The sequence below is a fragment of the Triturus cristatus genome, chromosome 7 (assembly GCF_964204655.1).
Source record: "Triturus cristatus chromosome 7, aTriCri1.1, whole genome shotgun sequence".
NCBI lineage: Eukaryota > Metazoa > Chordata > Amphibia > Caudata > Salamandridae > Triturus > Triturus cristatus.
Genome location: NC_140590.1, coordinates 273,079,045 through 273,106,624, shown reverse-complemented (window position 1 = coordinate 273,106,624; position 27,580 = coordinate 273,079,045). Strand labels below are relative to the sequence as shown.

Sequence of the window (27,580 nt, the reverse complement as noted above, 5' to 3'; positions counted from 1 at the left end):
GCCTGCACTCCTCCTTTAACCGACTATGATGTTTGCTGCTGATCACTCAGTGGAGCCTTGCAACTTTATAGGTCACAAACAGAGTTTTTTGTACCCCACAGATATCCATCAAGGGCCTCCTCAAGGCCATAAATGCAGTAAGTGAGTGGTATATGATATCATTTTCCAGTATTATTCATATATCCTTGGTTCAGGATTCCACCCTATCCTTTCCCCCATGTGTCTTGGTGAGATCTTTTGCATGTGTCTGCTATCATGTTGAAGTGTAAGATCTTTCCACGAAGCAGCTTGTGAATTCCCGTGGCTATATTTCTGTGAAGCCCAGAAGGACTGGAGCAAATTCTGTCCATCAGCTCTGCACCATACACACTTCTGCCTTGAGAGGTGTTTCAGTAGGGAACTGTAAATAAGGCCTAGAGGTAAGGGTGAGCCTAGGTGAGATGGCCAAGTAAGGCCTTGCAGACAGTGGGTATCCGAAAGTGAACCGAGGGATAGGATCACTTCTGGGGGGCGACAACTCACCCATATCACAACAGTTGCGGAAAAACAGCAGAGAGGTGCTGAAGGTATTCAGGCCAGGGAGCCAAAAAACGTATGTCACGCGGGGGCATAAAGTCCCACAGAGTGTAGCCCATTGAACAGTATCAGCGAGGTCTTAGGAATTATGAACTTCCTGCACTGAGCTGACAAACAACGGGATTAGGGTACTACCAGTCCCACGGCGCGGTGGTGCCTCCTTCATTCCATATCCATTCTCAAAAAGACACTTAGCCAGTTTCTATTTTTCAAGACCGATTTCTACTCTGATGCTTCCCATCCTTGGTGTTGCACCACTGTTTGAGAACACTGGTTCCAGCACTCTAGTGCCCTTGTAGGTACATGATTTATAAGCCCTGCTAGAATGATGGCTTTTAAATAGGTATAGGTTTTGATAACATTTAAATGTTTTATCTTTGGCTTCCGTGGAAAACAGATTTTGAGTGACCATCATGGCAACTCAAGGAACCCCTAGTTCTGTGGGCTTCCAGAATAATAATGAAGTGCTCAAGGGACCCACTGTTACAGAAGAATCATGCACTGTATTCAGAGCAAGCACAGTGGCACATAGGACACGTATATCTTAACGCCACAACTTATCTAATATGCTTCTTACCCTAGATAAGAAACCCTTCCTTTTTTAATATTCATTGCTCTGCAACAGTCTTGTTGAGGACCGCTCCCCCATCCAAATGGTCTGCAGTCGTTTACATTAACATGAGGCTGGCTTTTCATCCGACACCCTTCTGTTTACATTTACATGAGGCTGGCTTTACATCCGACACCCTTTTGTTTACATTTACATGAGGCTGGCTTTTCCACCGACACCCTTCTGTTTACATTTACATGAGGCTGGCTTTACATCCGACACCCTTTTGTTTACATTTACATGATGCTGGCTTTTCATCCGACACCCTTCTATTTACATTTACATGAGGCTGGCTTTACATCTGACACCCTTCTGTTTACATTTACATGAGGCTGGCTTTTCATCCGAAACCCTTCTGTTTACATTTACATGAGGCTGGCTTTTCATCCGACACCCTTCTGTTTATATTTACATGAGGCTGGCTTTACATCCGACACCCTTTTGTTTACATTTACATGATGCTGGCTTTTCCTCCGACACCCTTTTGTTTACATTTACATGAGGCTGGCTTTACATCCGACACCCTTTTGTTTCCATTTACATGAGGCTGGCTTTTCATCCGACACCCTTCTGTTTCCATTTACATGAGGCTGGCTTTACATCCGACACCCTTTTGTTTACATTTACATGATGCTGGCTTTTCCTCCGACACCCTTTTGTTTACATTTACATGAGGCTGGCTTTACATCCGACACCCTTTTGTTTACATTTACATGATGCTGGCTTTTCCTCCGACACCCTTTTGTTTACATTTACATGATGCTGGCTTTTCCTCCGACACCCTTCTGTTTACATTTACATGAGGCTGGCTTTACATCCGACACCCTTCGGTTTACATGTACATGAGGCTGGCTTTACATCCGACACCCTTTTGTTTACATTTACATGATGCTGGCTTTTCCTCCGACACCCTTCCGTTTACATTTACATGAGGCTGGCTTTTCCTCCGACACCCTTTTGTTTACATTTACATGATGCTGGCTTTTCCTCCGACACCCTTCTGTTTACATTTACATGAGGCTGGCTTTACATCCGACACCCTTCGGTTTACATGTACATGAGGCTGGCTTTACATCCGACACCCTTTTGTTTACATTTACATGATGCTGGCTTTTCCTCCGACACCCTTCCGTTTACATTTACATGAGGCTGGCTTTACATCCGTCACCCTTTTGTTTACATTTACATGATGCTGGCTTTTCCTCCGACACCCTTCTGTTTACATTTACATGAGGCTGGCTTTTTCTCCGACACCCTTCGGTTTACATGTACATGAGGCTGGCTTTTCCTCCGAGACCCTTTCCATCTGCTGATTTCTGGAGTATGTAGCTATTACAAACTTCATATAGAAACATGCAGCTACTTGTGCTGCATAAAAAAATAATGCTGGTGTGATTTGTAAGTCATCTAACATTTTCACGTTTTTTCAAGCAGATTCCTTTGGTCTCTGTGCTTCTCTATTGCTAGGTTCTCTAACCAGGCATAGTCCCTGCACCTGAGATGCAGCATCAAGGATGCAACAGAGTAACATTGATGCTTGGCCGGTGCCAGTGCTTTCAGGGTGGTTCGCAAGGACTGGTAAATAGGGTAGGGCACTTGAGACATAAGTGAATAGGTTTTCTGTGGACCTGACGAATAACTGGCGGTGGTCCTCACATCAATGAACTATCAATGTACTTATGGAAAGCCAGGAGATACACTTCCTGTCACTGTTTTGAATATACAGAATTAGTGATGAGTTTTTCTGTAGGCATGTAGTTCTCATCGTTTATCTCCCTGTCGATCCTTCGTTCAATCAGAGGTCTACTGTCATATCAAGCATCAGCTTGTTTCCATACCTACAAAACCCTCTATAGAAGGACAAGGTTTTCTTTTACCATCAGTGAGTGGCTAACTTTTCTTTACCCTCAGGAGGGCGTAAAAGCTAGTCACGTCAAATTATTCACCTTTGTACTGTGGAAGGACAGGTGGATCCACACAGAGGCTTTATCAGTGGAATGCCCCTTTAACGGGAATGAGTTCCAGAGGGAGTACTGTTAGGTCACAGAAGGTTATTTTTACTGTGTTCTTGTGAGGGTTCAGGCTGCACCCTTCTCAGAACATGAGTAAAGAAAGCTCTTCAGTATATTCATAGGCAGGTAGCACGGTGACTGTAACAGCGTGAAGCAGCCATCTGTTAAAGGCTTTTCTTTACATCTAAGGAAGGGGAGCAGGACCTACTTCACTCATTCACTAGCATATGCGATCTGCCGTGGGCGAGTGTAGTGGCAGCAGGCAGTGTCTGTGCATCTGTGTCCTTCTGTAAAGAGTGGCGGTTACTGAACACAGCAAGGACAGTAAGCGACTTTTCAGGACCGATCCTCTCCCTGGTGTTTTTGTCACTTCCTCATGTGTAGTGACCTGTGCAAGGAGCTCAGCCAGATGTGGGGAGAATGAGCTTGGGATGTGCATTGATGTGTGCTAGGAATAAGTGTTCAGGGTAAGAACGCCTAGTACATGCGATAGAGGTGCCTTCTATGAGTGTGTGTGATATGTTGCTGTGTGTTGACGTTCTCTGGTGCTTAGGTCACCATACATGGATAGGATGCTCTCTGTGGCTGCAACATGCATTTTAGCTGTATGTTTTTGCTGTGTATGTACTTCACTATGTCTCGTTGCATTGTCATCTGTATTATTCACTGAGTCTGCATTGACAGGTTATGTAGTATCTTTTTTTTGTGTTTTGCTCTTTCGTGATATCCTTTTTCTGTGTGTGACACTGATTCTTTTAGCTGCATTATTCAGATAGTTATCTTTTAGTGTATGTGTTTCTACATATATACCTGCTGTCTTTAACATTTGTGTGTTACAGTTTACTTTGTAAGTCTCTCTTCCTTTTTGCTATGCGAGTCTCTATGAGTTAGGGTAGACTGTGTGCTGTGTACGCTTCCCAGTAATTGGTTCTCTTGTGCTCTGCTGCATCTTGCATGAGTGGGACACTAAGCTATTGCTCATTGGGGCATTTTTTGATGTGTTTGTATATTACTGTTTCTCTAGTGAGTGCAGCAGTGTATCTGGCTCTGATTATCATTTGATTGCTCCAGTATATGTCCGTATGTCTGTCTTGGTGCATATATCCATCTTTATACATATTGGAACTGCATATCCCTCGCTATTTGTCATAGTTAAATCATGCATCTCATACTTCAGTGCCTTCACAGCTCCAGCAAGTGGGTGCCCCTGCACAAACAGGGCTTTTTTTTAAATAATTCTAGCCTAAAGGTATATACAACTGTGTCCGAATTTTCAGACCTGTTTTTACAGCTTAGAGGTGACCAAACTTAACTAAGGAGCCGTGGAGACTCCCTGAAATTCTTTTTGGGCCTTCTGTTGAACACAACATCTGGCTTAGTTCTCATGCCTCCATCTACTATATAAAAAGTATAACCTACTTCATTACATGCATCCCAAGTAGCAATGTTTTCAAAGGCTGACACTCACTCAGTTATTTGCAGTTCCCCATGGTTGTTTTATTGAGTCTGATTGCTTGCCTTGTGGCTCTTTTCTTCATGGAATGTGTTTATTCCATGGCTTTCCATGTTTAATTTTACTCCCCTACGGAACGTTCTGGGCTTTGTTGGACAGAGAAAAAGGAAATAAGGGTCTGTGGTGGATTGTCCTTTATTTTTACTCGCCATTAACCAGGTATCTACTGTTTGCTCACTGTTTTCACAACCATCCAATATGGTTGTTTACTAGGCACCAATAAAACTGGATCACTCTGAGGTATGTTGCTCTTTTGTTTTTGCGGTAGTGGATGAAATTGTGTCTCTCGCATCTAAAACCAGCTGCAGCTCCAAGTTGCTCAAGAAGCTCAAATCTGCTAGTGTTTGGGCCAATGTGTTCACACAGCCTTAAAACACTTCTATCATAAGCACAGAGGTACCTTCTCAGCCCAAAAACATCTTTGTCCTGAGGGGTTGGGGTTATTTACCTGTCCCATCCTAAAGTAAAACATTCCCAACTGGGACTGATGGAAAACATTGATGGTCCTTCTGTGGAGCGAAGGAGTTCTTCTCTACCATCAATCACTTCTATGGTGGTGGGCTTGATGTTGTCAGCTGTCGATTCTCTCTGTCTTCTCCATCCCTCCTCAGTTTCACCCAATCTGTCAAAAGCCCTTGGCAAGTGTATATTTGATTGCTCTAAGCGACATCTATGTCACTTGATGTTAACTCCTGCTTCTTTCTTGTGGAGAATAGAAACCGTGATAAACGTATCATCACAGAACCTGCAACTCTTCAGCCTCTTCCTACTAAGCAAGTCTTTCAAAATGGGGAGCAATGAGCATGTTTTTGTTTTCATTCAGAATGAATAATGCAAATGTGCATATCCCAATTTGAGGACTGCACAGGTTTGTGTGGTAAGTATGTCCATAAACAGTGCAAAGAGCTTCACCAAAGTTATGAAGTTAGTAGTTTTACTGCAGCAGGGACTCGCATCGTGACTTCCTTTGGAGTTGCACAACTTAATTTCATTGGGTCCTTCAGCTTCACCTTGCACTGTCAGTAAATGTGGAAAGGTCATCACCAGCACCATCACAAATAATCTCTTTAGTTGCTGTGGCGTTGTACTCAACCAGCTACTAGTTATGTCATTTCTCCTCCAAGTTAATATTGGGCCCTTATCAGCCCTGTGCTTATTTGTTCAACCCAGAATCGATTGGGACATAGCAGTTCCAGAGGGCTATTTGGCTTTTGTCCTATATTTGCTCACGTCAAGATGCAAAAAATGAAGCTTTCCAGACACAGCTTGAGAAACTTCGAAACAATTCAATCTCGATTTAGCTCATAGCTTCCCAGTGACAGCGTAGATCATAAAGTACAGAACAACTGCCATGTTCTATGTAAAGAAGCAGGTAAACTTTCTAACCTGCTGTGCCATCTTGCAACTGACCTTTGCAACAGGGCTGTGACAGAGGTCATATAGATTCCCCCTTTTCAGTTTAGTAGGCGCCTCCAGTGTTCAGGCAGATTTTATGGTCAGATTTGTCCGTGTTCTCTATCAGTTGAGACTGAACAGCTCAGTGCTCCCAAGGTTATGTAAGGGTGAACATGTAACATAGAAAGACAGCAACCTTCACTCTTTTTAGAGAATCATAGTACTGATAGATTTGCCTGCCTAGACCTCTGTTTTATGTTGGGTATACATAAAAATGCACTGAGGTCCTGGACGGCCCCATGTCATCAAATTTAATTCAGGCAGGCTGAGTTCAGCATTCTACTCCTGTATTTGGGACATTAATAACTGGGTGACAGCATACTTCCATAAGCAGTACCATACGAAGACCGAGAATATTTCATGAGGGGTTTATTGGGAAATTTGCTTATTAGCAATCTGGTCCTCTGATTTAGGACAGAGTGCATAATCCTAGATTCCAAGCTTTCAATTTCCTCTTGCTGACCCTCTGAAAGAGTTATGGACGGTCAAGGCTCTGATTCTGATAGTCGAGCACAGCTCACTCTCCTACGTTCTCTCTATTTCCTACAACCCTTACAAATGCTGCAGCTCAAGGTCGTAGCTCCTTGGAAATTAGTCTTGCATTCGTGCTCTGAGATCGTGGCACTGGTTATTAGTGTATTGGAGAGTGCTGTTTAAGTCTTTGTATATGGTCTGATGTGCCCACTGCATGCCTGCACCTTGATTCCTTTATAACAGATTTGTCTCACTTGTCAAGTTTCAGGAATCATGCATGAGAACTTCTCTTTCTGGTGGCTGATAATATGCTTTGGATCTGTCCGCTTTGAGATTTAAAGTACATTAAAAATCATTACAGATGAACTTTAAAAAGCTAGCTACTCAACTTACCTTTATTCTGGATTAACACTAAGGGCCGCTTTGGTGGCAACATTGCTCTAGGTAGGTCTCTACAACATAACATTTCTATTCTGCAAGACAGCTGGGTGAGCATCTAAACATGGCAATCTATAAAGACTATCCTATGGGTATTCATTCATGAACTTTCTTTCAAGCTGTCCTCAAGAACCTTTTTGACTAGATGCTTTTTAATTTTATACATACTTTTTTTACCCATAAGTTAGGAAGAGAAATTTACTAGCATTTACGTCTAACTCTGATAGAGATGTGTCCACTCGTGTGATCTTCACAGATCCTCATTCATATTTCCTTAGTTCCTTCATGTTCTTCAAAATCCGAGCCTGCAGTTATCCCTTACTCCAACATCACAAAACCCTCTCCTGCAAATGTATACAACTGTTTTGTGCAAGGGTTTCTAGCAGGCATACCACCTCAATCATCTTGCTTACAGAATGACATGCCGGTATCTTCAGCTTACTCTGCTTCTTCATATCTCCTGCAGATATCTCCATGTTCCAGTAGAATACTCATACCCAATCTTCTTCTATCTCCACTTCCTTCATGCTGATCAGTGGTACACTGTTATGTAGACACAATCTCAAGCCTGCTTTGTTTTCAGTGCAAAGACAAATTGACTCAAGTAAAAACCCATCCTATCAAAACATTATAAAATATTAATAATATATGAAGCTATCACAATTGACCCATACAAAGGCATCTCTGGCTTCCTGTGTGTCGTCATAGAGCCATCTGCTGATATTTGCTTCCGTCTGAATATTGATGGGCCCATCTAGAGTTAACTGTAGCTCTCACAGGATGTTCACAGGCACATGCCCAAGGGTTTCTAGCTGTTTCTGGTTTTCGCAGATACTGTGAGGTTGACATGTTTTTTCAGAAGTAGCCATCTTAGTGATGGCATACTTAGGAATTCTGGGACAGGGTTATGCCCACTTCCCACAGGAAGTGGTCATTTAGGGGCCATAGTGACCCCAAGGGTCAGTAGCCCATTGGCTACTACCCTACTCACCCCTAATGCCCCTAAATCCAGTATTTAGAGGAGGCCCTGGGACCAGAAAAGCAGATCCTGGCAGATCCTAATCAAATCCCAAGAAGAAAGAGGACACAGAAGAGCCACAAAAGCTGGGAAGAGAGAAGTGATGTTCTTCGGAAAGGACCCTTGCTTTTGGACTTCTGACTGCTGGCCACCAGAGATGGGCGCACTTCCTACTCCATCTACCAAGGTTAAAAGTCTGGGAGTGATTCTGGACGACAAACTTAATTTCAGAAAGCAAGTGTTCGAGGCATGTGGGCTGCTGAATTCATATCTGTGCATAGATCGCCGCCTAGTGTTGGGTCCGGATGTTTGCACGTTGTTGTCCTGGAAGAGTCTTCGAAGTATCCTTGGATAGGTGACTCCTCCCCTGGACTACAGTGCGCATGGGCATCCTCTCCATCCTCAGATTGTTTTTTTCCGCCATTGGGTTCGGATGTGCTATCTTAGCTCAAGTTAGGAAAATATTTGGTCGAGGCCAAAAGGCCTTTAGTTCGCGTCGGTACTGTTTATCGATCGGGTTTCGATAGAATTTTGTTAGTTTACTAACTTTCAGCACCGACTTCTTTCGCATTTACCTGTCCATCGACTACTTCGACGATGGAATCCAGGACGCCATTCAAAAGGTGTCCGGTATGCAATGCGAAGTACCCACACATCGACGTCCATCCGGTGTGCAACAAATGCCTTTCGCCGGACCACGACGAATCGACATGCATGGCCTGTGCCCGGTTCCGTTCCAAGAAGACTCTAAGGAACCGAAGAGCGGCGAGACTCGAGGCGCAGCACGCGGCACCGGCCCCAACAGACATCTTCGACGAGGCCGACGTCGAGGAATTAGAAGTCATACCCCCCAGTCCCGTTTCCGAACACGACCCCGGATCGGACGAGGGCGACGAGTCATTCTTCCACAGAGGTGAAGACGACACCGAGTTAGGAGACGACGAGGAGGCCTTAGGGGCCGAAGAGAGTAGCTCCAATGATGAACAAGGCCTACCTGTTCAAACCGAAGAAACACCAGCGCCACAGCCTTTGGCTCCGGTCGAGGGATCGCCTTCGGGCCTTACCCGAGACCCATCCCGTAGTTCTTCGGCCCCGCCCTCGGGCCCGGCCTCGGACGTTCAGCGGCAGCCATTGCTGCATAAGCCAGCTGGTTTCCCTACCACGAAACCGAAACCGAAAGCTGCTCCGGTTCATACGAAACCGAAACTGAAAGTGGCGCTGGTCGGATCGAGGCCTTCCTGAACCAGCCCGTCAACCCCGACTATTTATTCGGCCCAGAGGTTGACACCACCCTCGAAAAGATAAAAAAGGACACGGACACTGCAAAGTCCATGGGCGCCCTCCAAACTCAGTCCTTTCGGAGCAGCTCCTTTCGTCGCCCCGGAAACAAGGGGGCAGGTAGAGGACAGGGGTCACAACAGACGTATAACAAAGGCAATACACAGACCACCTACGATAAAAACACCCGAGGTGGATATCGTGGCTCCAGTACAAAGGGCAGAGGACGTGGCTACGGCAACACCAGGTCCTCCCCCAAGAACAAGCAGTGACGCCCTCTCCCTTCCTCCCGACCACACAACACCTGTCGGGGGAAGACTACAAAGGTTCCTGTCCACGTGGAACTCCATCACCACGGACAGGTGGGTCAAAGATATTGTAAAATACGGTTACTGTCTGGAGTTAACCTCCACTCCACCCACAATACCACCAAGAAACCGTCCTATGTCCTCAGAGGACTTAACGCTCTTACAGCAAGAGGTGCAAAGTATGCTTCTAAAAGGCGCCATAGAGGTCGTACCCGTCCACGAGCAGGGTACGGGGGTTTACTCCCTCTACTTTTTAATTCCAAAGAAGGACGGGTCGCTCAGGCCTATATTAGACCTGAGACCCCTGAACCAGTACATTCTTTCAGAGCACTTTCACATGCTCACCCTACAGCAAGTCCTTCCGCTTCTCAAGCAGGGAGACTTCCTAGCCTCACTGGACCTCAAGGATGCGTACTTTCACATACCCATCCACCCCTCACACAAAAAATACCTCAGGTTCACTGTTCAGGGGCAGCACTATCAGTTCAAAGTCCTTCCCTTCGGCGTGACAACAGCGCCCAGGGTTTTCACGAAGTGCCTAGCTACGGTGGCAGCACACTTACGGAGGCAGCATATACACGTCTACCCCTACCTAGACGACTGGCTCGTTCAAGCGAAGTCAGCCCAGCAATGTGCAAGCCACATGTCCCGCACCATTCACCTTCTTCACAGTTTGGGATTCTCACTAAATTACCCAAAGTCCCATCTCCAGCCCGCACACGTACAACAGTACCTAGGTGCGACTATAGACACTCTGGCGGCCACAGCTCAGCCAAATTTAGTGAGGATCAACAGCATACAACTGCTGATCTCCAAGTTCAAACCCAATCACTCGCTTCCAGCGCGAGTGTTTATGCAGTTGATAGGCATGATGGCCTCCTGCATCTTCATAGTCCCGCACGCGAGGTTACATATGCGCCCACTTTAGGAGTGCCTAGCACGTCAGTGGAATCAGGCTCAAGGACAGTTGAAAGACCTAGTGTTGGTGAGCGGTCGGGCATACAACTCTCTGCATTGGTGGAATCCACAAAACCTTTGCAAGGGCCGACCGTTCCAAGAGCCTGTTCCACAAATAGTACTAACAGCGGACGCGTCTCTCCAGGGATGGGGAGCTCATGTACTCCACTACACAGTGCAGGGACTATGGACTACACAACAAAAGAAGATGCACATCAACCTTCTGGAACTGATGGCAATCTTCCTCGCCATGAAGGCATTCAAAGTACACCTGTGCAACAAAGTCGTATTGATCCGGACGGACAACATGACTGCCATGTACTACATACAGAAGCAGGGAGGAACACACTCTCCACAGTTGTCTCATCTGGCTCAGAGCATGTGGAAGTGGGCCATTCAAAGGAACATGTTCCTCATGGCGGAACACCTCCCTGGCAAGGACAACCAGATGGCGGATCTGCTCAGCAGACACAGCCAACAGATGCACGAGTGGGAGTTACACCCATCAGTACTCCAACCGTACTTCCAGCAGTGGGGTCATCCAGAGATAGACCTATTCGCGACAAGCGAAAACGCAAAATGCCAAAGCTTCGCCGCCAGATTCCCACATCCGCAGTCGCAGGGCAATGCGATATGGATGAACTGGTCCGGCAGATTTGCGTACGCTTTTCCCCCAGCGCCATTGATACCGCTGGTAGCTCGCAAACTACGACAACACTCCCTGACACTCGTCCTAGTTGCTCCCACGTGGGCACGCCAGCCGTGGTACACCACCTTCCTCGAACTTTCCGTGGTGCCGCATCAAAGGCTGCGGATCAAACCCGCGCATTTGACGCAGAACCATGGAGAGGTTCAGCACCCAGATCCACAACAGCTGAACCTGGCGATCTGGCTCCTGAAGTCCTAGAGTTTGGCTATCTCAACCTGCCACCTGACTGTATGGACATCATCAAGGAGGCCAGGAGACCCACTACCAGGGCTTGCTATGCAGCCAAATGGAAAAGGTTCGTCATTTATTGCGGTAATAATGACATCAACCCGCTGGACGCATCCCTCCACAACATCATCTGTTACCTCTTACACCTATACCGATGCAATCTGGCGTACACCTCTATACGTGTCCATTTGACCGCAATATCAGCCTATCTGCAAACCAGGCAGCACCTCTCTCTATTCAGAGTGCCTGCCATCAAAGCATTCTTGGAAGGGCTCAAACGAGTCATTCCACCTAGTCACCCACCGGCCCCAATGTGGAACCTCAACTTGGTCCTCACACGCCTGATGGGTCCACCCTTTGAACCTCTACACTCTTGCGAGATTCAATTCCTTACCTGGAAAGTGGCCTTCCTAGTAGCGATCACTTCCCTCAGAAGAGTTAGTGAACTCCAGGCACTAACCGTTCAAGAGCCATTTATTCAGGTTCACGCCAACAGGGTCGTACTACGTACCAACCCCAAATTCATGCCCAAGGTAATATCGCAGTTCCACATGAATCAGACTATTGAACTGCCCGTTTTCTTCCAAAACCCACAAACTGTTGCAGAAAGGGCACTACATACACTAGATGTACGGAGGGCCCTCGTGTACTACATCGACAGGACTAAACCATTCAGGAAGACAAAACAACTGTTCGTTGCCTTTGCCCCACACCACAAAGGTAACGCCATCTCCAAAGCAGGGATAGCCAGATGGATAGTTAAGTGTATTCAAATCTGTTATCAAAAGGCAAAACGCACATTAACTATTCCACCACGAGCCCACTCAACACGTAAGTTGGGGGCTTCCATGGCCTTCCTAGGAAATATTCCCCTGCATGATATATGCAGAGCAGCCACATGGTCCACTACACACACATTTACAAAACACTATTGTGTAGATGTGCAGTCAAAACAGCAGGCAGCTGTAGGTCAGGCTGTTCTCAAGACGCTTTTTCAGACCGCTGCAGCTGGCACGGGTAGCCGCCGCTAATAGAGGGCACTGCTATGTATTCTATGCACAGATATGAATTCAGCAGCCCACATGCCTCGAACTGAATATGCTACTTACCAGTATGCATCTGTTCTTGGCATGTAGGGCTGCTGACATTCATATCGCCCTCCCTCCTCCCCGGCGCCTGTCGCAGCTGCAGCTCTCAGAATTACTGCAAGCATGGTCATCACTTTCTGTATCTACTCCATCACTGCCACAATGGCGAAAAACAATCTGAGGATGGAGAGGATGCCCATGCGCACTGTAGTCCAGGGGAGGAGTCACCTATCCAAGGATACTTCGAAGACTCTTCCAGGACAACAACGTGCAAACATCCGGACCCAACACTAGGCGGCGATCTATGCACAGATATGAATGTCAGCAGCCCTACATGCCAAGAACAGATGCATACTGGTAAGTAGCATATTCATTATTCTATCATATCCACCTCCTATTATATGTTAAGAATCATCAGAAAGATTCTTCCATATATTCCAGTTAGCGCAAGAAAAACTGTCATCACCTCACTCGTTTTATCGAAAATGTACTAATGTAATGGCTTATACATCAACCTGCAGAAACAATATCTAAATAAATTGCAGGTTCTGCAGAACTCCGCTTCCAGAGTTCTGCTCAACCTGCCAAAACATCAGTCTGTCACTTTGGCCATTAAATAACTACATTGGCTGATAGTCATAAATCGCATCAAATTCAAAACTCTTTGTCTTACTTTTAAGGCATTACATGGCACAGGTCGAAAATTCTTGAGAAACTCGATTTCCTGGTACACTGCTAATAGGAACCTTAGATCTCTGGTACATATAAAGTCACACCATTCAGATTTAAGAAAGCTAGATGGGGCGGCTGTAGCTTTTATGCAGGAGCCACCAGACACTGGAATACTCTATGAATGAAAAAGCGTCTTTCTTTCGGAATGCCCTTGGCAACGCAAAAAATAGACCAACAGAACTTTTCAATCTCATCAGACAACAAACCTCCAAGCCCACTTCGACTCAAGTTGTGGCCTCAAAAGACCTGTGTGACAACTTTGCCTATTTCTTCAATGACAAAATCACCAAGATAGAACTCTCCTTGGTCGTTCAGAGCAGTCCCCCAAACAGCAAATCGCCCACAGAGACAAAAGATGATCCCACACTCAAGCAACCCCCTAAATTATGGAACTCTTTCAACCCCATCTCCGAAGCAAAGGTCATCAAAATGATTTCCACCTCCAAACCCTCAGCACACGACCTAGATCTCATCCCGACCCAACTGGCCAAAAAACTCAAACTCGCACTAGCCCCGCACAGGACCAAGATCATAAACAGCTCCTTGAGTACTGGAGTCTTGCCAGACTGTCTCAAAAGCGGCCAAGTCACACCTCTATTGAAAAAACTGGGCGCGGACTCAAACGATCTAAATAACTTCAGACCCGTCTCCGACCTCCCTCTCCTAGCGAAAATCCTGGAAAGATGTGTTCTCCTCCAACTCACCCAACACCTAGACAACACCAACTTCCGAGACCCTCACCAATCAGGCTTCAGAAAAAGATGCAGTACTGAGACAGCGATCCTAAACATAATAGATGATATGCACAACTATCTTGATACTGGCCAATGTTGCCTACTCATACTCCTGGACCTTTCGGCAGCCTTCGATACAGTTGATCATAATCTACTCATCAAGGCACTTCAAGAAAGGGCTGGAGCTGAACAGATGGTACTACAATGGTTCACCTCTTTTCTACAGAACCCAAAGTATAAAAATCCCGTCACGAGTCCTTGTGCTCTCTCTGACGACAAGGCCGTGTACATAATACTGTGATAACATACCCTGCAAGTGGCATTGTGCGCTCTACGATGATATTACTATGATACGTCTGGAGCCATTGTATATACTAGTATGTTTAAGTATCGTCTATGTATCTTACGAGTGATCATGATGTGAAGCGCTCCAATACCTTTAGGTCTGTCTAGCGCTATATAAAACTCCTTAATAAATAAATCTTCATCCTCTCTGCTGGTTTTCAGAAAGCTTCCCAAGCCCTGGCTTTTTAACTTGTACTTTATTCTTCACTCGATGCTCCTGTACGGTGCTTGGCTATTAGCGCCAAGACACCCTCGGGTATTCATAGCGCTATGTAAATTCATTTATCATAACATGACAAGAAGCAGCTGCTAACCTGTCTGCATCCCTTGTAAAAAAACGGCACCAGAAACTTGGGAGAACTCCCTGCCTTCGAAAAAGACTCAAGACCTCCTGTGAACAGCAAATTGTTCTAAAGAATCTACAAAAGAGAAGGCTCTGAGGCCTCCGTAACTGCCAAAACCCGACACCCGAAGCCACCACTGCACCCTTCGCCTCCGGCCTGAGTTGAAGTGGGCCATCAGTGCCAACAAGGTTCCTCAGCCCTCCAGAGCCCATCGTGGTTTCACCCCTCCTGTACTCCCCAGTGTCGCCTGCAGCCTCTGCACGCAGGCCCCCTCAACTGCTACTGCTCTGGTAAGGAAACATCCAACGCCTATGGCCACTCCGGTACCTGGCGCCCCTGGGCCTTTGAGAAGAAGACCAAAGGTGTTCCCCCATCCCCTAGCATCACAAGGCTTGACCCCACTTGCTGGTTCAGCCCGACTGGCTTCCTAGCCAGAGCCTGCAGCCACCTCTTACAAAGACCGATCTGTATTGAAATGCCTTGGGCTCCTGACTCTGATTTTAACCCTGCACCTGATCACCCTCGTGCCTCTGGTGGTGTACTGTCGGTGCTGAATTGGTCCTTGCCCACCACTCACCTTAACTCTTGGAGATTGGTCCTGTAATTCGATGTACTGTACCTGTTTGCAGAACTTGTTCTTCCTTCCTTATGATAACATTGCAGAAACTCAGAAATTGAACTGAGTCCACTTTAAGTGAAAATTTATATTTAAAAACATACTTACCTGACCAGTTTTCTCTGATGCCTAAACAAATATAAATATACTTGCTATTTTTAGGTCTCGCCTGATCCAGCGCATGCTCTGATCTGGCCGAGACATTTAGTGTACGGGTTATCAAAGTGCTGCCTGTGGCCTAAAGCTTGCGTGCATGCGCGCGCCCGTGTACTTTCACCGCTTCAGTTTCCTATCAGGCGCCATCTGTCTTTCCTTAGTTTATGGCTTTCCTATGCCACTCGCAGGCACCCTACCCCCTCCCTTCTCCCCCTCCCTCTTCGTCAGCTTCAGTTTCACGGCCGCACGGGATATTAGTTTCACTTTCACGGCCGCCAATGCTTGTTCATTTTACTGTTCATTATGCTCATGCCAGACTTGAACGGTGTGTGGTATGATATCAAAAATGACTTTTCTAGGAAAGGTACTTTCCTGAGTACCTGTGACAATTACTGAATATGAGCTGTAGATTGAGTGCTACTTCTTGAATCTGTGTCGAAGGAGGCACATACATTTAGCACAAGCTCACTCTGATCTCTAACCCAGCCACATAAGTATCAGTCAAATCAGCCTAAAGCTTGGCCGGAGGAGTAAAATACCCAAATTTGATTTTCTGTAATAATAAGTTTGAATTTGTTTATCCTTCCTTCTTTATCACAGCACACTGGCACTCTGCAAAACACATTATCGAAATCTAGGCTTCCCATTCTTAGGCGTTACCCACATATTGCCTCGCCCATGCGCTGCATAACGTATGTACTGTAGTTGATGCTTGTCGTGTACAATGTCCCTTTCATGTTTCTTTCACTTATTTACCCTTCTTGCTTGAAAGGTTAACAGGCTCAAAAACACATGACCTTTGTCCTACCAACTTTCACAGACCTGCACAGCATTTTTTTTTTTTTTCTTAACTCTATTACATATTCTGACCAACCCGTTTCCAGACATCATACTAGCAATTAATAAATTGTTTATATTCTATGTAACTGCATTCCTATTGAATTGTTCATCATCCCTTGAAATGTATCAAATTGCTTCTGTCTGTTCACATAAAACTTAGAGAAATGCACAAAGACATGCTGTTCCCAAATTCAATATTGCGCACACTACCATTCTGCCTGCAGCTGTAGGCTACCCACTCTTTAGTCCAAAGTGTTCATGGTACAGAAATGTAACACCCTAGAAAACAAGCATTGGCATAGCCAATAGGTCTCGCCTTTGGGACCTTATAAGTGTTTAGCCAAGCAACAGTTGGTGTTGTTGCACCAAGGATATTGTGCTGCATAACTAAATATTTATAAGGTGCCAAAAGGGAGACCTATTGGCTATGCCAATGCTTGTTATTTATTGGTGTGGATCTCCTTCTTGAGTTGTGTTGTCATGTATTGATCATTGTGTATATTTACAAATGTCTTTCAATCCTCTGTGTTAAGCCTAAGGCTCGACCACACTACCCCCTAATAGAGCACTTTGGGATTGCATAGCAAGCCCTTGGCTGTTCATAAGGGAAACCTCTTGACTCTTTACATTTTATTTATTTACCTAGTATATTAGATTCTTGATATATCATATGAAGAGCCAGCTTCCTACAACAGCTGTCCAGCACAGAGTGTAACCCATCCCACACTAGTGCAGAGGATCATCTCCCTCCGACATCTTTGCCTGCGCCGTCCAGGCCCTACAAGCCCCTAGACTTTCTGCCACTTTGTTATCCCTACCTCAGTAAAGGTGGAAATGAGGAAGGGTTTGGGAGGAGTACCTTGATCCATCTGAATACTGGTATGAGGAGCTTGGTGAAGCCAATGGTTTGGACACTTCCCCAAACCCTGGCATGCTTTCCCCTCTGGGCACAATCTTGGAGGAAAGCCCATCCTTTCCCACAGTGATGCACAGGGCAGCGAAGACCCTTGACTTGCAGCTGCCAGCAGTCGAGATCAAGACCAATGTCTTGGCTGAAGTCCTGGAACGGGTTAGGCTGCACCCTTGCTCCCCTTCAATTAAGGCCTAACAGACGTTCTCCGGGGAGCCTAGGCTACATTGCACAGGAGTTCCATGATTGCCTTACTCCATTGTCCTCCCCTAGGAGACCTGGCCTTACTCTCCCAGCACTCCTCACCTGAGATCCTGGGTGTACAGGCCTAAACCTCTAAAATCAGCTCAAATGCGTTACCTTCCACGCCACCGGACAGGGAATCAAAGAGGCTGAAACCATGCCATGTCTGTCTGACAGAGGACCATCTCTCCCTGCTCCATCAGGAAGTGTGGACTCTTTTAGCCTAAGGAGCCATCAAGAGGGTGCCGACATCAGAAGGTCATGGGTTGTATTCCTGATACTCTCTGGTGCCCAACTTCTTCCTGAAAAAGAGAAGTTCAGAATGCTAACCAAGCTCAGGTCCTGTCTGCCCTAGAGACAGGATGGCGGAGTTGGGCTTGAAGGACGCATATTTCCGCATTTCAATCCTGTCAGACCACAGGCGCTTTCTGCGGTTCACAGTGGACCAACAGCACTTCCAGTTTGCCGTACTCCTCTTTGGCCTTACCAGTGCCCCATGGGTGTTCACGAAAGTGTTGGCGGTGGTTACAGCACATCCGTGAAGGTCAGGCTTTCCAGTCTTCTCCTAACTTGATGATTGGCTGTTGAGGGAGGGCTTACCCCGGGCAGTTGTCTCCCACTTCAGACTACGGCAGGCTTCCTGAATTCGCTGGTGTTCACTATCAATGTGCTGAAGTCACACCTGACTTCCTCTCAGACACTCTTGGGTCGTTCTGGACACTGTGCAGTTTCGGGCCTATCTCCCTAAATGGCGAGCCCAGGATATTCGGGCTATGATTCAGAAGTTTCAGCCTCTATCCTGGATTTCAGTGAGATTCTGAGTCTGTTGGGCCTCTAAACCTCCTGCATCCTTCTTGTAAAACATGCCCATTGGCAGATAAGGGATCTGAAATGGGGCCTGAGTTCCAGTGGGTACAGCATCAGGGGAATCTCTCAGACCTGGTTCAGATCCAGGAGGGAACTGCAAAAGACCTGCAGTTGTGGCTGGTACACTGTGATTGGGTCAGCAGCTCAACCCTCTCCCTTCCCCACCAAGAGCTGACGTTAGTGACAGATTCATCACGCCTGGGTTGGGGTGGCCATCTGGGAGAGGTGGAAATCGGAAGAGACTGGTCTCCAGTTGAGTCAGTGCTTCACATTAGCCTGCTTGTGCTTCCAGTGATCCGGTTGGGAGTGAAAGCCTTTCTTCCTTCGATCAGGGGAAGGCTAGTGCAGATGTTCATGGAGAAGACCACCGCCATGTTAATGGAATCTTTGTCAAGAGACCCTGTGCCTCTGGACATGGCTGGAACATCATGGCAATTCCCTGGTGGGCTCTCTAAACGCCAGGGTAGGTGGAATCAGCTGTCAATGCCTTGCGCTGAATGGCGTCTCCAAATGCGAGTGGTGCAACGTCTCTTTCAAGAGTGGGGAGAGCCTTGGTTAGATCTGTTCGCTGCTGCCGAGAACGCATAATGTCAGCAGTTTTGCGTGCTGGAGTTCAAGGTGGTTCTTGGTCTGAGACTCTGATCTTCTCAAGTGGAACTCCGGCCTCCTGTATGCCTTTCCGTAGATACACTCCTGCCCAGAGTTGTCAAGAACAGGAAATACTGGCTCTGGATTGGGCATGGAGAGTTTGGTATCCCATGCTTCTGGTCATGAGCTTCGTTCCTCCGATCATGCTGCCACTTCAGGAGTATCTTCTCTTGCAGCAGTAGGAGAGGCTTCTGTACCCAAACCTGCGCACCATTCGCCTTCATGCGTAGAGATTGAGCAGCTACAGATGACAGCTTTGGACTTCTCTCTCGATGTCTGTGATGTTATTTTTGCAGCCAGCTGTCCCTCCAGCAAGACAGTATAGGCCTGCCATTGGGAAAAATGTATGGCATGGTGTATATACAGAGACTTGACCCCCCTGTCTGCGCCCTTATCCTAGGTTTTGCTATTTGCTCTTTCTTTTGCTCAGCAGGGCTCTGCTCTGGGCACTGTTAAAGGTTACCAGTCTTCCATATTGGCATTCTTACAGATGCCGGGTGAACCTTCTTTGTTCAAGTCACCTGTTGTGACTAGGTTCCTGAAAGGACCTCAGCATAAGTTGCCCAAGGCCAATCATTATGCCCCAGTGGAATCTTAACCTGGTTGTTACCTTCCTCATACGTGCTCCCTTTGAGCCGTTCTATAACTGCGCTCTTTTGTGACTATCAAAACAGTAATTTTAGTGGCCCTAACATAGTCAGGAGGATCAGAAACAGCACACCTTCTCTATACACCTCCCATATACTACCTTGTAGCCAGATAACCTGGTTCTGAGAACCTGTCTACTCTGTTGCCCTACCGCTTGAGTGAAAAGGACTGCACCTCCAGAAGGTTGTCACGCCCTTTCATGTTGGCCAAAATATCACCTTACCTACCTTCTTTGCTCCGCTTCCCCCTCTCAAAGAAGAGGAGAGACACACACCATTGTCTGCACCCAAAAAGAGCTTTGTCGTTATACATTAATCGCACAAGAGAGTTCTTGGTGAACAATCAACTCTTTGTAGGATATGTTGGGGCTTAGAAAGCTAAGTCAGTGCAGAAACGGACCATCTCACGATGGATAGGGCGCTGCATAAAGATCTGCTACGCATTGGCAAAGAACCAATGCCCTGAGGGCTCGTGTGCTCATTCTACAAGAGCCAAGGCTCTGACCACTGCATTAGCTTGCGGAGTGCCTATTATGGACATCTGCCAGACAGCAGCGTGGGCGTCTTTGCACACATTCACCAAGCACTACTGCCTGGATGATCCAGTCCATCGTGAGGGCTCTTTGCCATTTTACAATTTCTAGCCAGTGCTGCCTCCTTCAAACATGATTGAATTGGTTTACACCCAATTAGCATATTTAATTTACTTGGAAGTCCTTATTAAAGTGCTACTGCCTGTACCTAGCTTGTAAATTAAATGCTACTAGTGGGCCTGTAACGCGGATTGTGCCACCCACTTAAGTAGCGTTTAAACATGTCTCAGGCCTGCCTTTGCTGCATGTGTGTGCAGTTTCAAAATGCCATTTCGACCTGGCAAAATAAATCTACATCACTGCTAGGGTGGGCCCTAAATAGCCCAGAGGGCAGGGTGCAGTGTATTTTAAAAGCTGGATGTGTGCTTCTATCTTTTACATGTCCAGGTGGTAAAAAAATCATATATTTGTTTTTCATTACTGCAAGGCCCATCTCTCCCTAGGGTTAACATTGGTTTACCTTATTACATTTATTAAGTGATAGCTTTCAATTGGGAGCAGGGCAGGTAGGAATGTCGAGTTTGTTGTCTTAAGAGTTGGATTTAAGTCACAATTCTGAAAATGGCACTTTTAGACAGTTGTGTACAAGTTGTTTTGCACTCCTGGCTAAATCCAAAACATTAAACAATTTAAATATGTTTAGTGTACACTCTGTACAGGGGATCCACCTCTGACCCCTGTGTAATCAAAACTAATAACCTGAGCGAGTGCTCATGAAACAGTGTGCACTACAGAAAGCCCTAGATAGGGTCAACCAATGAATCACAATCTCAATACAAAAAAGAGATGTGAATCCAGTAGATTTAATGTCAAAGACCAAATTCTTGATTCAAAACATTGAGTTCTCAGATGATCATGAAATACAATGTGCTTCCCAATGCATTTCGGACTTCGAACAAGCCCTTTGTCAGGGGAATCTACAAATTTAACAGAAACAGCGATCGTCTAAATATACACCTGATACATAACAATCTTAACCTCTTCGCTGCTGCGCAAATTCCGCCGCAGCGCTCCCGCAGTGCTGACATTCCGATCGCGGGCGTGGTCATGACGTCTCCCGGCCGTCGTCCGCACACGCCCATTGTGACTCATGACGGCCGGGAGATGTCATGAGCATGGAAGAGGTTAATACAGCAACCCCATACGTGAAAAGGCAGCAAATCAATGACATATATGGCTCATGTATAGCAATTCTAGGCAGATACCAGTGGAAAATGTATACCTCTGATCTATATAGGTGTTAGCCAAAGACTGGAAGAGTTTCCAGTACAAGAAATACAGGGCAAACATGAAGAGTAAATACAGGAGAAATAACAAGGAAAGATGAGTCCTCAGTGCTCCTTATAAACAAAATAGTGATGGGGTGAAACTCATGCTCATGCCTGAAAACCCGACTGTATCACCAGTGAAATGGCAAGTGGATAACAGTAATATTTTACCATCTACGGGAACTCCACTAAATAAGAAATTGGGAGTAAACCTAACTCCAGCCGAAGTCAATTGCTTCTCTGTCACAAACATAAAAGCCTGTGTCAGAAAAAGAGGGATCAAAAATACACTTATGCAACAAACCACTAATTCTGAACCTTACCGTGAAATATTCAAGAAGACAAATGGTCAAGAGAATTCCAAAACATAGCCCACAGGGTCAAACACTTCTGTCAAACAAACCCCAATACTTCAAAACCGGCTGTAACCGCAGCGCGTAACCGCGTCTGTGTTTCAAAGTGTACGTGTTCAAAAGTACCAAGGAAGCTGCGAGCAGCGATCCTTCAGCAAAACTTTCAAAATCTAGAAAGATAATAAGTCCCCAATGAGCCAGTGTCACCTGTCGGTACACAGAGAGCTGACGGTCAAGTGAGAGTCCCAGAGCTTTGACACATTACGAAATGGGATACTCCCGCTGGTACTTAAAGAATCGGGAATTATTCACACCACGGGACATCTAAGCATATATGAGACTCGTTGATTGACTCGGAACATATTAATCAAGCGCCCATCACACGCCTCGTTCAGGAACTCAATGGTGACAGTTAAATTCATATGCTTGAAGCATTAACTATGGCTACGTAGAACCGATACAAACAAGAACATATTAGTTTGTTGAAGAGCCATAGCACAGTGACTGATTCCGTCAGTGTTGCCTTTTTGTATCTATTGGATATTAGGTGCACATTTGCATCTCCTGTACCCCTTGGTTGGTTGTGTTAAACCATACTATTTGTCAAGGTTCTGAAGAAGGTGGTTCACTGTCTGTTTTACCCCACCGAAACGCGCGTCGACCTTACTGTCAGACCCTGTTGAACCAGTTCATCCAACATGGTCGTGGAGATTAATTAGTCCTAAGTCTCCCCATGACCCAGATGTGTATGGCAGTTTTGGGTGATGTATGGGTGTGTCAGGTTGTGATTGAGTGAGTTTGAGAATTGATAATTGTTTTGTATCATCTTTTATTTAGGGGTCCAGAGTAGTATGTTGCATTAGCCCGGAACGTGCAGGCTGGTGTGCTATCATGTACAAAGAGAAAAATTGAGTATAAACAAAATTGAATATATATTCTGTTTTACAAAAAAAAGGAAAAAAAGAAATGTATTTTGATATAATTGCCTTGAATAATAAAATTATGAGAAGTATACTATATTGTTGAAGTGTTGAATTGCTTTGACATAGTTCATATAAATCTTTAGGCCATACTAGATTTTGTCTACATAGCAAAAGAAATAGGTCGTGAGGGAGCTTCTTTTGTACATTTATATTCTTGTTGTTTTCCCCTCTTCTCCCTGACCTTAGTCTTCTTTAGAGGGAGTCCCCCCTTGCATTAATAGTCTATCGTCGAGCCTTCCATGTATGGGTGCTTTTCAGGACACGTTGCGAAGAAGACAAGGTCAGGAACTGCACAAAGTCCATGATGTCCGGGCTATGATCCTGATGTTTCAGTCTTGAACCTGGATCTCGGTGAGAGCAGCTCTGAGGCTTTTTGGCTGTTGGCGTCATGCATTCTGCTTGTCTATTTTGCCAGGTGGCATATGCAAGCTCTGTAGTGGGATACTAAGTCTTGGTGCGCCAAGCACCAAGGAAACCTGTCTGAAGTAATCCAAGTTTCAGAGGAGAGTGCACAAGATCTGCAATAATGGCTGCTTGACCGCTACCGGACCAGCAGCAGACCGCTTTCCCTTCCGCTCCCAGAACTGATGGTGACAGATGCATACCTGCTGAACTGGGAGATCAGCTGGGAGAGGTGTAGGTCAGAGGACTATGGTCTCCTGCAGAAACCCGGCTCTTCATAAATCTGTTTGAGCTGCAGGCCATCTGCCTGGCGTTCAAGGCCTTCCTGCCGTACATCAAGGGCAGGCTGGTGCAGATCCTCATGGATGACACCATTGCCATGTAGTACTTCAACAAGCAAGGTGGAGTGAGGCCTCGGAGTCCTGTGACATGGTTTTGGTGGGAGTTGGCTGGAGCGTTGGGGTCATCGCCATGATCATGAAACATCTGGTGAGGCAATATGGCGCAGGACAACTGATGACAGTGGGAGCCTATGCTGGATCGTTTTACGACTGTTGTTTCAAAATCACTGAACTTCCATTTCGTAAGGACGCTCTCTTTAGGAGACTTACTCAGGCTATAGTGGAGCACGAGACTCCTGTATGCCTTTGCACCCCTGCCACTCCTACCCTGAGTTCTGAAGATCATCAGTACCACCGGGCTCAAGTCATCCTAGTGGTTCCAGATTAGGCAGGAGAGTGTGGTACCTGTAGATTTTGGGCATAAACATCAGTCTCCTGATCAGGTTAACGCTTCAGAAGCATCTTCAGCAGGGCAGGGGAAGCTGTGCAATCTACACCTGCATGGGTGCTGATTTAGTGGTGGCAGTTGACTTCATTCGATCCACGTCCTGAGCTTGTGGATGTTATTCTAGGGGCCAGGTGTCCCTTTGCAAAGTCTATTTACCCAGGGCGCGGGGATACATTTGTGGTCAGGTGTGGCTTTCACAACACAGACCCCTTGCAAGCCAAACTGCCTGATGTCTGGTTGTTTGTAATATCTTTGGCCCAGCATGGTGTTGCAGCCCACACCATTAAAGGTTATTTGTCTGCCTTTTTGCATATGCCTGACCAACTGTTCTTGTTTAAATCACCTTTTGTGATGCTGTTAAAGTTTTGACACACTCCAAAACCATTTATAATGCCACAGTGGGATCTTAATTTGGTCCTGACATTCCTCATGTGTACCCCACTCAAGCAAATGTGCAGCTGCTCGTTGTGTCTACGGAGTCTGAAAACCATCTTCCTCATTGTGATCACTTCAGCTCCTCACATGAGTGAGCTCCAGGGTCTCTCAGTGCAGCCACACAACACCACCCTTTATCAGACAAACTGCTCTGGAGGATTAGGATGCCTTCCTAAAGGTGTGACGTCTTTTCATGTTGGAATCTATCACTCTCCCAACATTCTTTGTCTCGCCTCAACCCTCGAAAGAAGAGAGACTGCGCCAACTGGACCACATGAGATCCTTGATCAATTGCATTAAAGACCATCGGGTGGACGATCAGCTTTTTGTTGGGTTGTCTTGGGCTAAGAAAGGTATGGTGGTGGAAGAAAGGACTCTGTCGAGGTAGATAGTCCTCAGCATTAAGATCCGTTATGCATTGGCCAAGAAGCAGTCTCCTGAAGGCCTGAGGGCTCATTGTACTAGAACCAAGGCTGCAAGAGTGCCTGTCCTTGACATCTGTCAGGCCACGTCATTAGGGTCTGTGCACACATTCACAAAGTACTACTGCCTTGACAACCAAATCCGACAGCAAAGGCATTTTCGTCCGTTCGATCCGGCAGAGATATTTGTGGTCTGTGCCCACTCCACAGACTTGGACCTTGAGGAGGTACTGCTTTGGTTTTTAAAGGTGAGGAATCTGCGGTTAGAAGTATCCATCTGAAGGACAAGTTACTTGCCTTCTGGAACAATCTTTCTAGTGAATACTGTCTAACTGCAAATTATCTGCCCCCGGCCCCCCACTCTCACCCCCCACGGTCTGTGGAGTGGCTTCTTTTAAACATCTAAAAGGGTCCCAAATTAGAGATCAACACACTGGTACCTCCAATTGTTTTGTCCTCTGCGTCTGAGGGCACAATCAAGAAACTGACATTGGCAATCAGTAGTGGCACCTATTTAAGACTCCTCTCTGTTACTTCCGGGGTGGAGCAAGGTCAACCTGGAGTCCACCAACAACACCACACACCGGTGTGCAGGAGCACTACTGTGAAAACATCCATACCCAGTCTGGCTCCTGGGAATATTTTAAAGGTGAGGAATCTGCAGTTGGATTATCTACCTCAAGGAGTCTTACAAACATTTGTAACTTGTTCTTATATGGTCATTGCCATGTGTTGGTCCCTTTCTGTGCTGTGTGTATGGCCTCATGCCATGTAGTGCATCGATCTCCTTCAATGATTTATATGGATTTTTTTTTAACTCTATACTGAGGTCCATTTGTACCCTGCACTGATTTCTGTTCATGTTCTCACTTCACTTAGAGTGTTACTGGTTTTGGCCGCCAAATGATTGAAAAGACCAAGCAGCTTGTTGAGTCAAAGTACACGCTGGCCAACGGGTATGCAGCAGATGCCAAGGTAAGGTCATCGGATAAGTGGGAGAAGATACACTTGTTGCATCTGTTTTTTAGGTGTAGGTGTCCCACAGTAGACGGTGATAAGAAATGTGTGCAGTGATCTTTAAATCTGGACACACTCCGGCAAGATATACTAGTTCGCTTCACTGAAGGAACTCTATTTTTGGGTCTTGCCTAAAGAATGCTTTTGCCATTTAGCGAGGGCTATTATCATGTCACAATGTACACACAACACACAGATAGATACCAAGAAACATACAGAACAGGCTTTTTGGACTTCCACTTTCAGTTATAGACATTGTCTTTAGACATTGGCTTAATTAGTTATCCATTAGTGTTGGCATTGGCCAATTGCATTTGCCAATATAAACTCACAAAAAAGTACTTCCACACAAACTACTTAAAACAATGTTTTTAATTTAATTGACTGAGGGCTCCTGCTTCCTTGAATTCATCCAGTTACCTTTAGCAAAAACCCCTACCCTCTGCTCATCTGTTGCTCTCTGGTGCTTCCCGCCACACCCTGTGATTTATTTTTATTTCTGCAGTAGTACTGAGGTGCTAGCTTCAACTGTTTAGTTTCCATGCATTTCATTTTTTTATTATTACTTTTCTGTTGTATGATGGCTATTGGCCATGTCGGAACGCTAAAGTAAACAGGCAAAATGGCCACAGGTGCAACATGATGCATGCGTGCCATTTTGTGATGTATATAACCCATTCTAAGATGGATGCTGTGCGTAGGACCTGCCAGTAATAGTGTTTTCCTGTGCTGTGTTCTTGCAGACACTTGATGCTGAGTTTGACTTATTCATGATTCAAGAGTTTGCATGTAGGAAAAGATACAAGTCTCCGTAGCTATGCACATAGGCTAGTTTCTGATAGTCATTAAAACTGAAGGGGTCCAACAGGTATGTATGTTTAAACAACTCAGGGCGAACAGACACACATACAGTTACTCAACCATTCAAACACACACTGTGTGTATATGGACTGATGTCTTTCGTTGCAGGCAGTAAAGGGTATGCGTTACAAAGCTTATCTCACTACTCTGTCAGTGGTCTTGCATACTTGCAAGTGTCAATCCTTGGAAACGTTTCCTCTTCAAAACTGGTTTCATTCAATTGGTGGAGTAGCTTATCTAGCATGGCTACGCCTCTGTTGCCTTCATTACCCTGACTGGGCTCCTGCGTCTAGTAGTAGAGCCCTCTCAGGCTCCATTGCGCCATAATCTCTGTGTTCGAGGCATATGAGCTGCAGATCACACACTTAGGATAGTAGATCGCCATCTGGTGTTGGGCTCGGATGCTTGCAGGTTGTTGTTGTCTTCGGAAGAAGTCTTTGGTCACGCGGTAGGTGACTCCTCCCTTGGACGGCAGTGCGCATGGGCATCAACTCCATCGCCAGATTGTTTTTTTCCGCCATTGGGTTCGGATGCAACTTTTCCGCTCCGGTTGGAAATATCAATTCCAAGCTTCTCGAAGCGAAAAACTTCACAACAAAACATCGAAACACCTTCATCCTCGACATCGATTACATCGGCTCGATTCCGGACGTCGACGCGGCCCGCTGGGCCTATCCACGCCGTGAGGCCTACGGCTCATGGAAAGGACTC

At 46.0% G+C, this 27,580-nt stretch overlaps 1 protein-coding gene across 2 annotated transcripts in view; it reads left to right on the top strand.

The window, feature by feature from the left end:
* POLD1 (DNA polymerase delta 1, catalytic subunit) overlaps nucleotides 1–27,580 on the top strand; it is a 509,877-nt gene that overhangs the window by 211,515 nt on the left and 270,782 nt on the right. For both annotated transcript variants that reach the window (XM_085616214.1, XM_085616215.1), the window contains exon 18: nucleotides 25,871–25,966. In XM_085616214.1, the coding sequence (XP_085472340.1) occupies nucleotides 25,871–25,966 (96 nt within the window). The remainder of the gene's footprint in view (nucleotides 1–25,870; nucleotides 25,967–27,580) is intronic.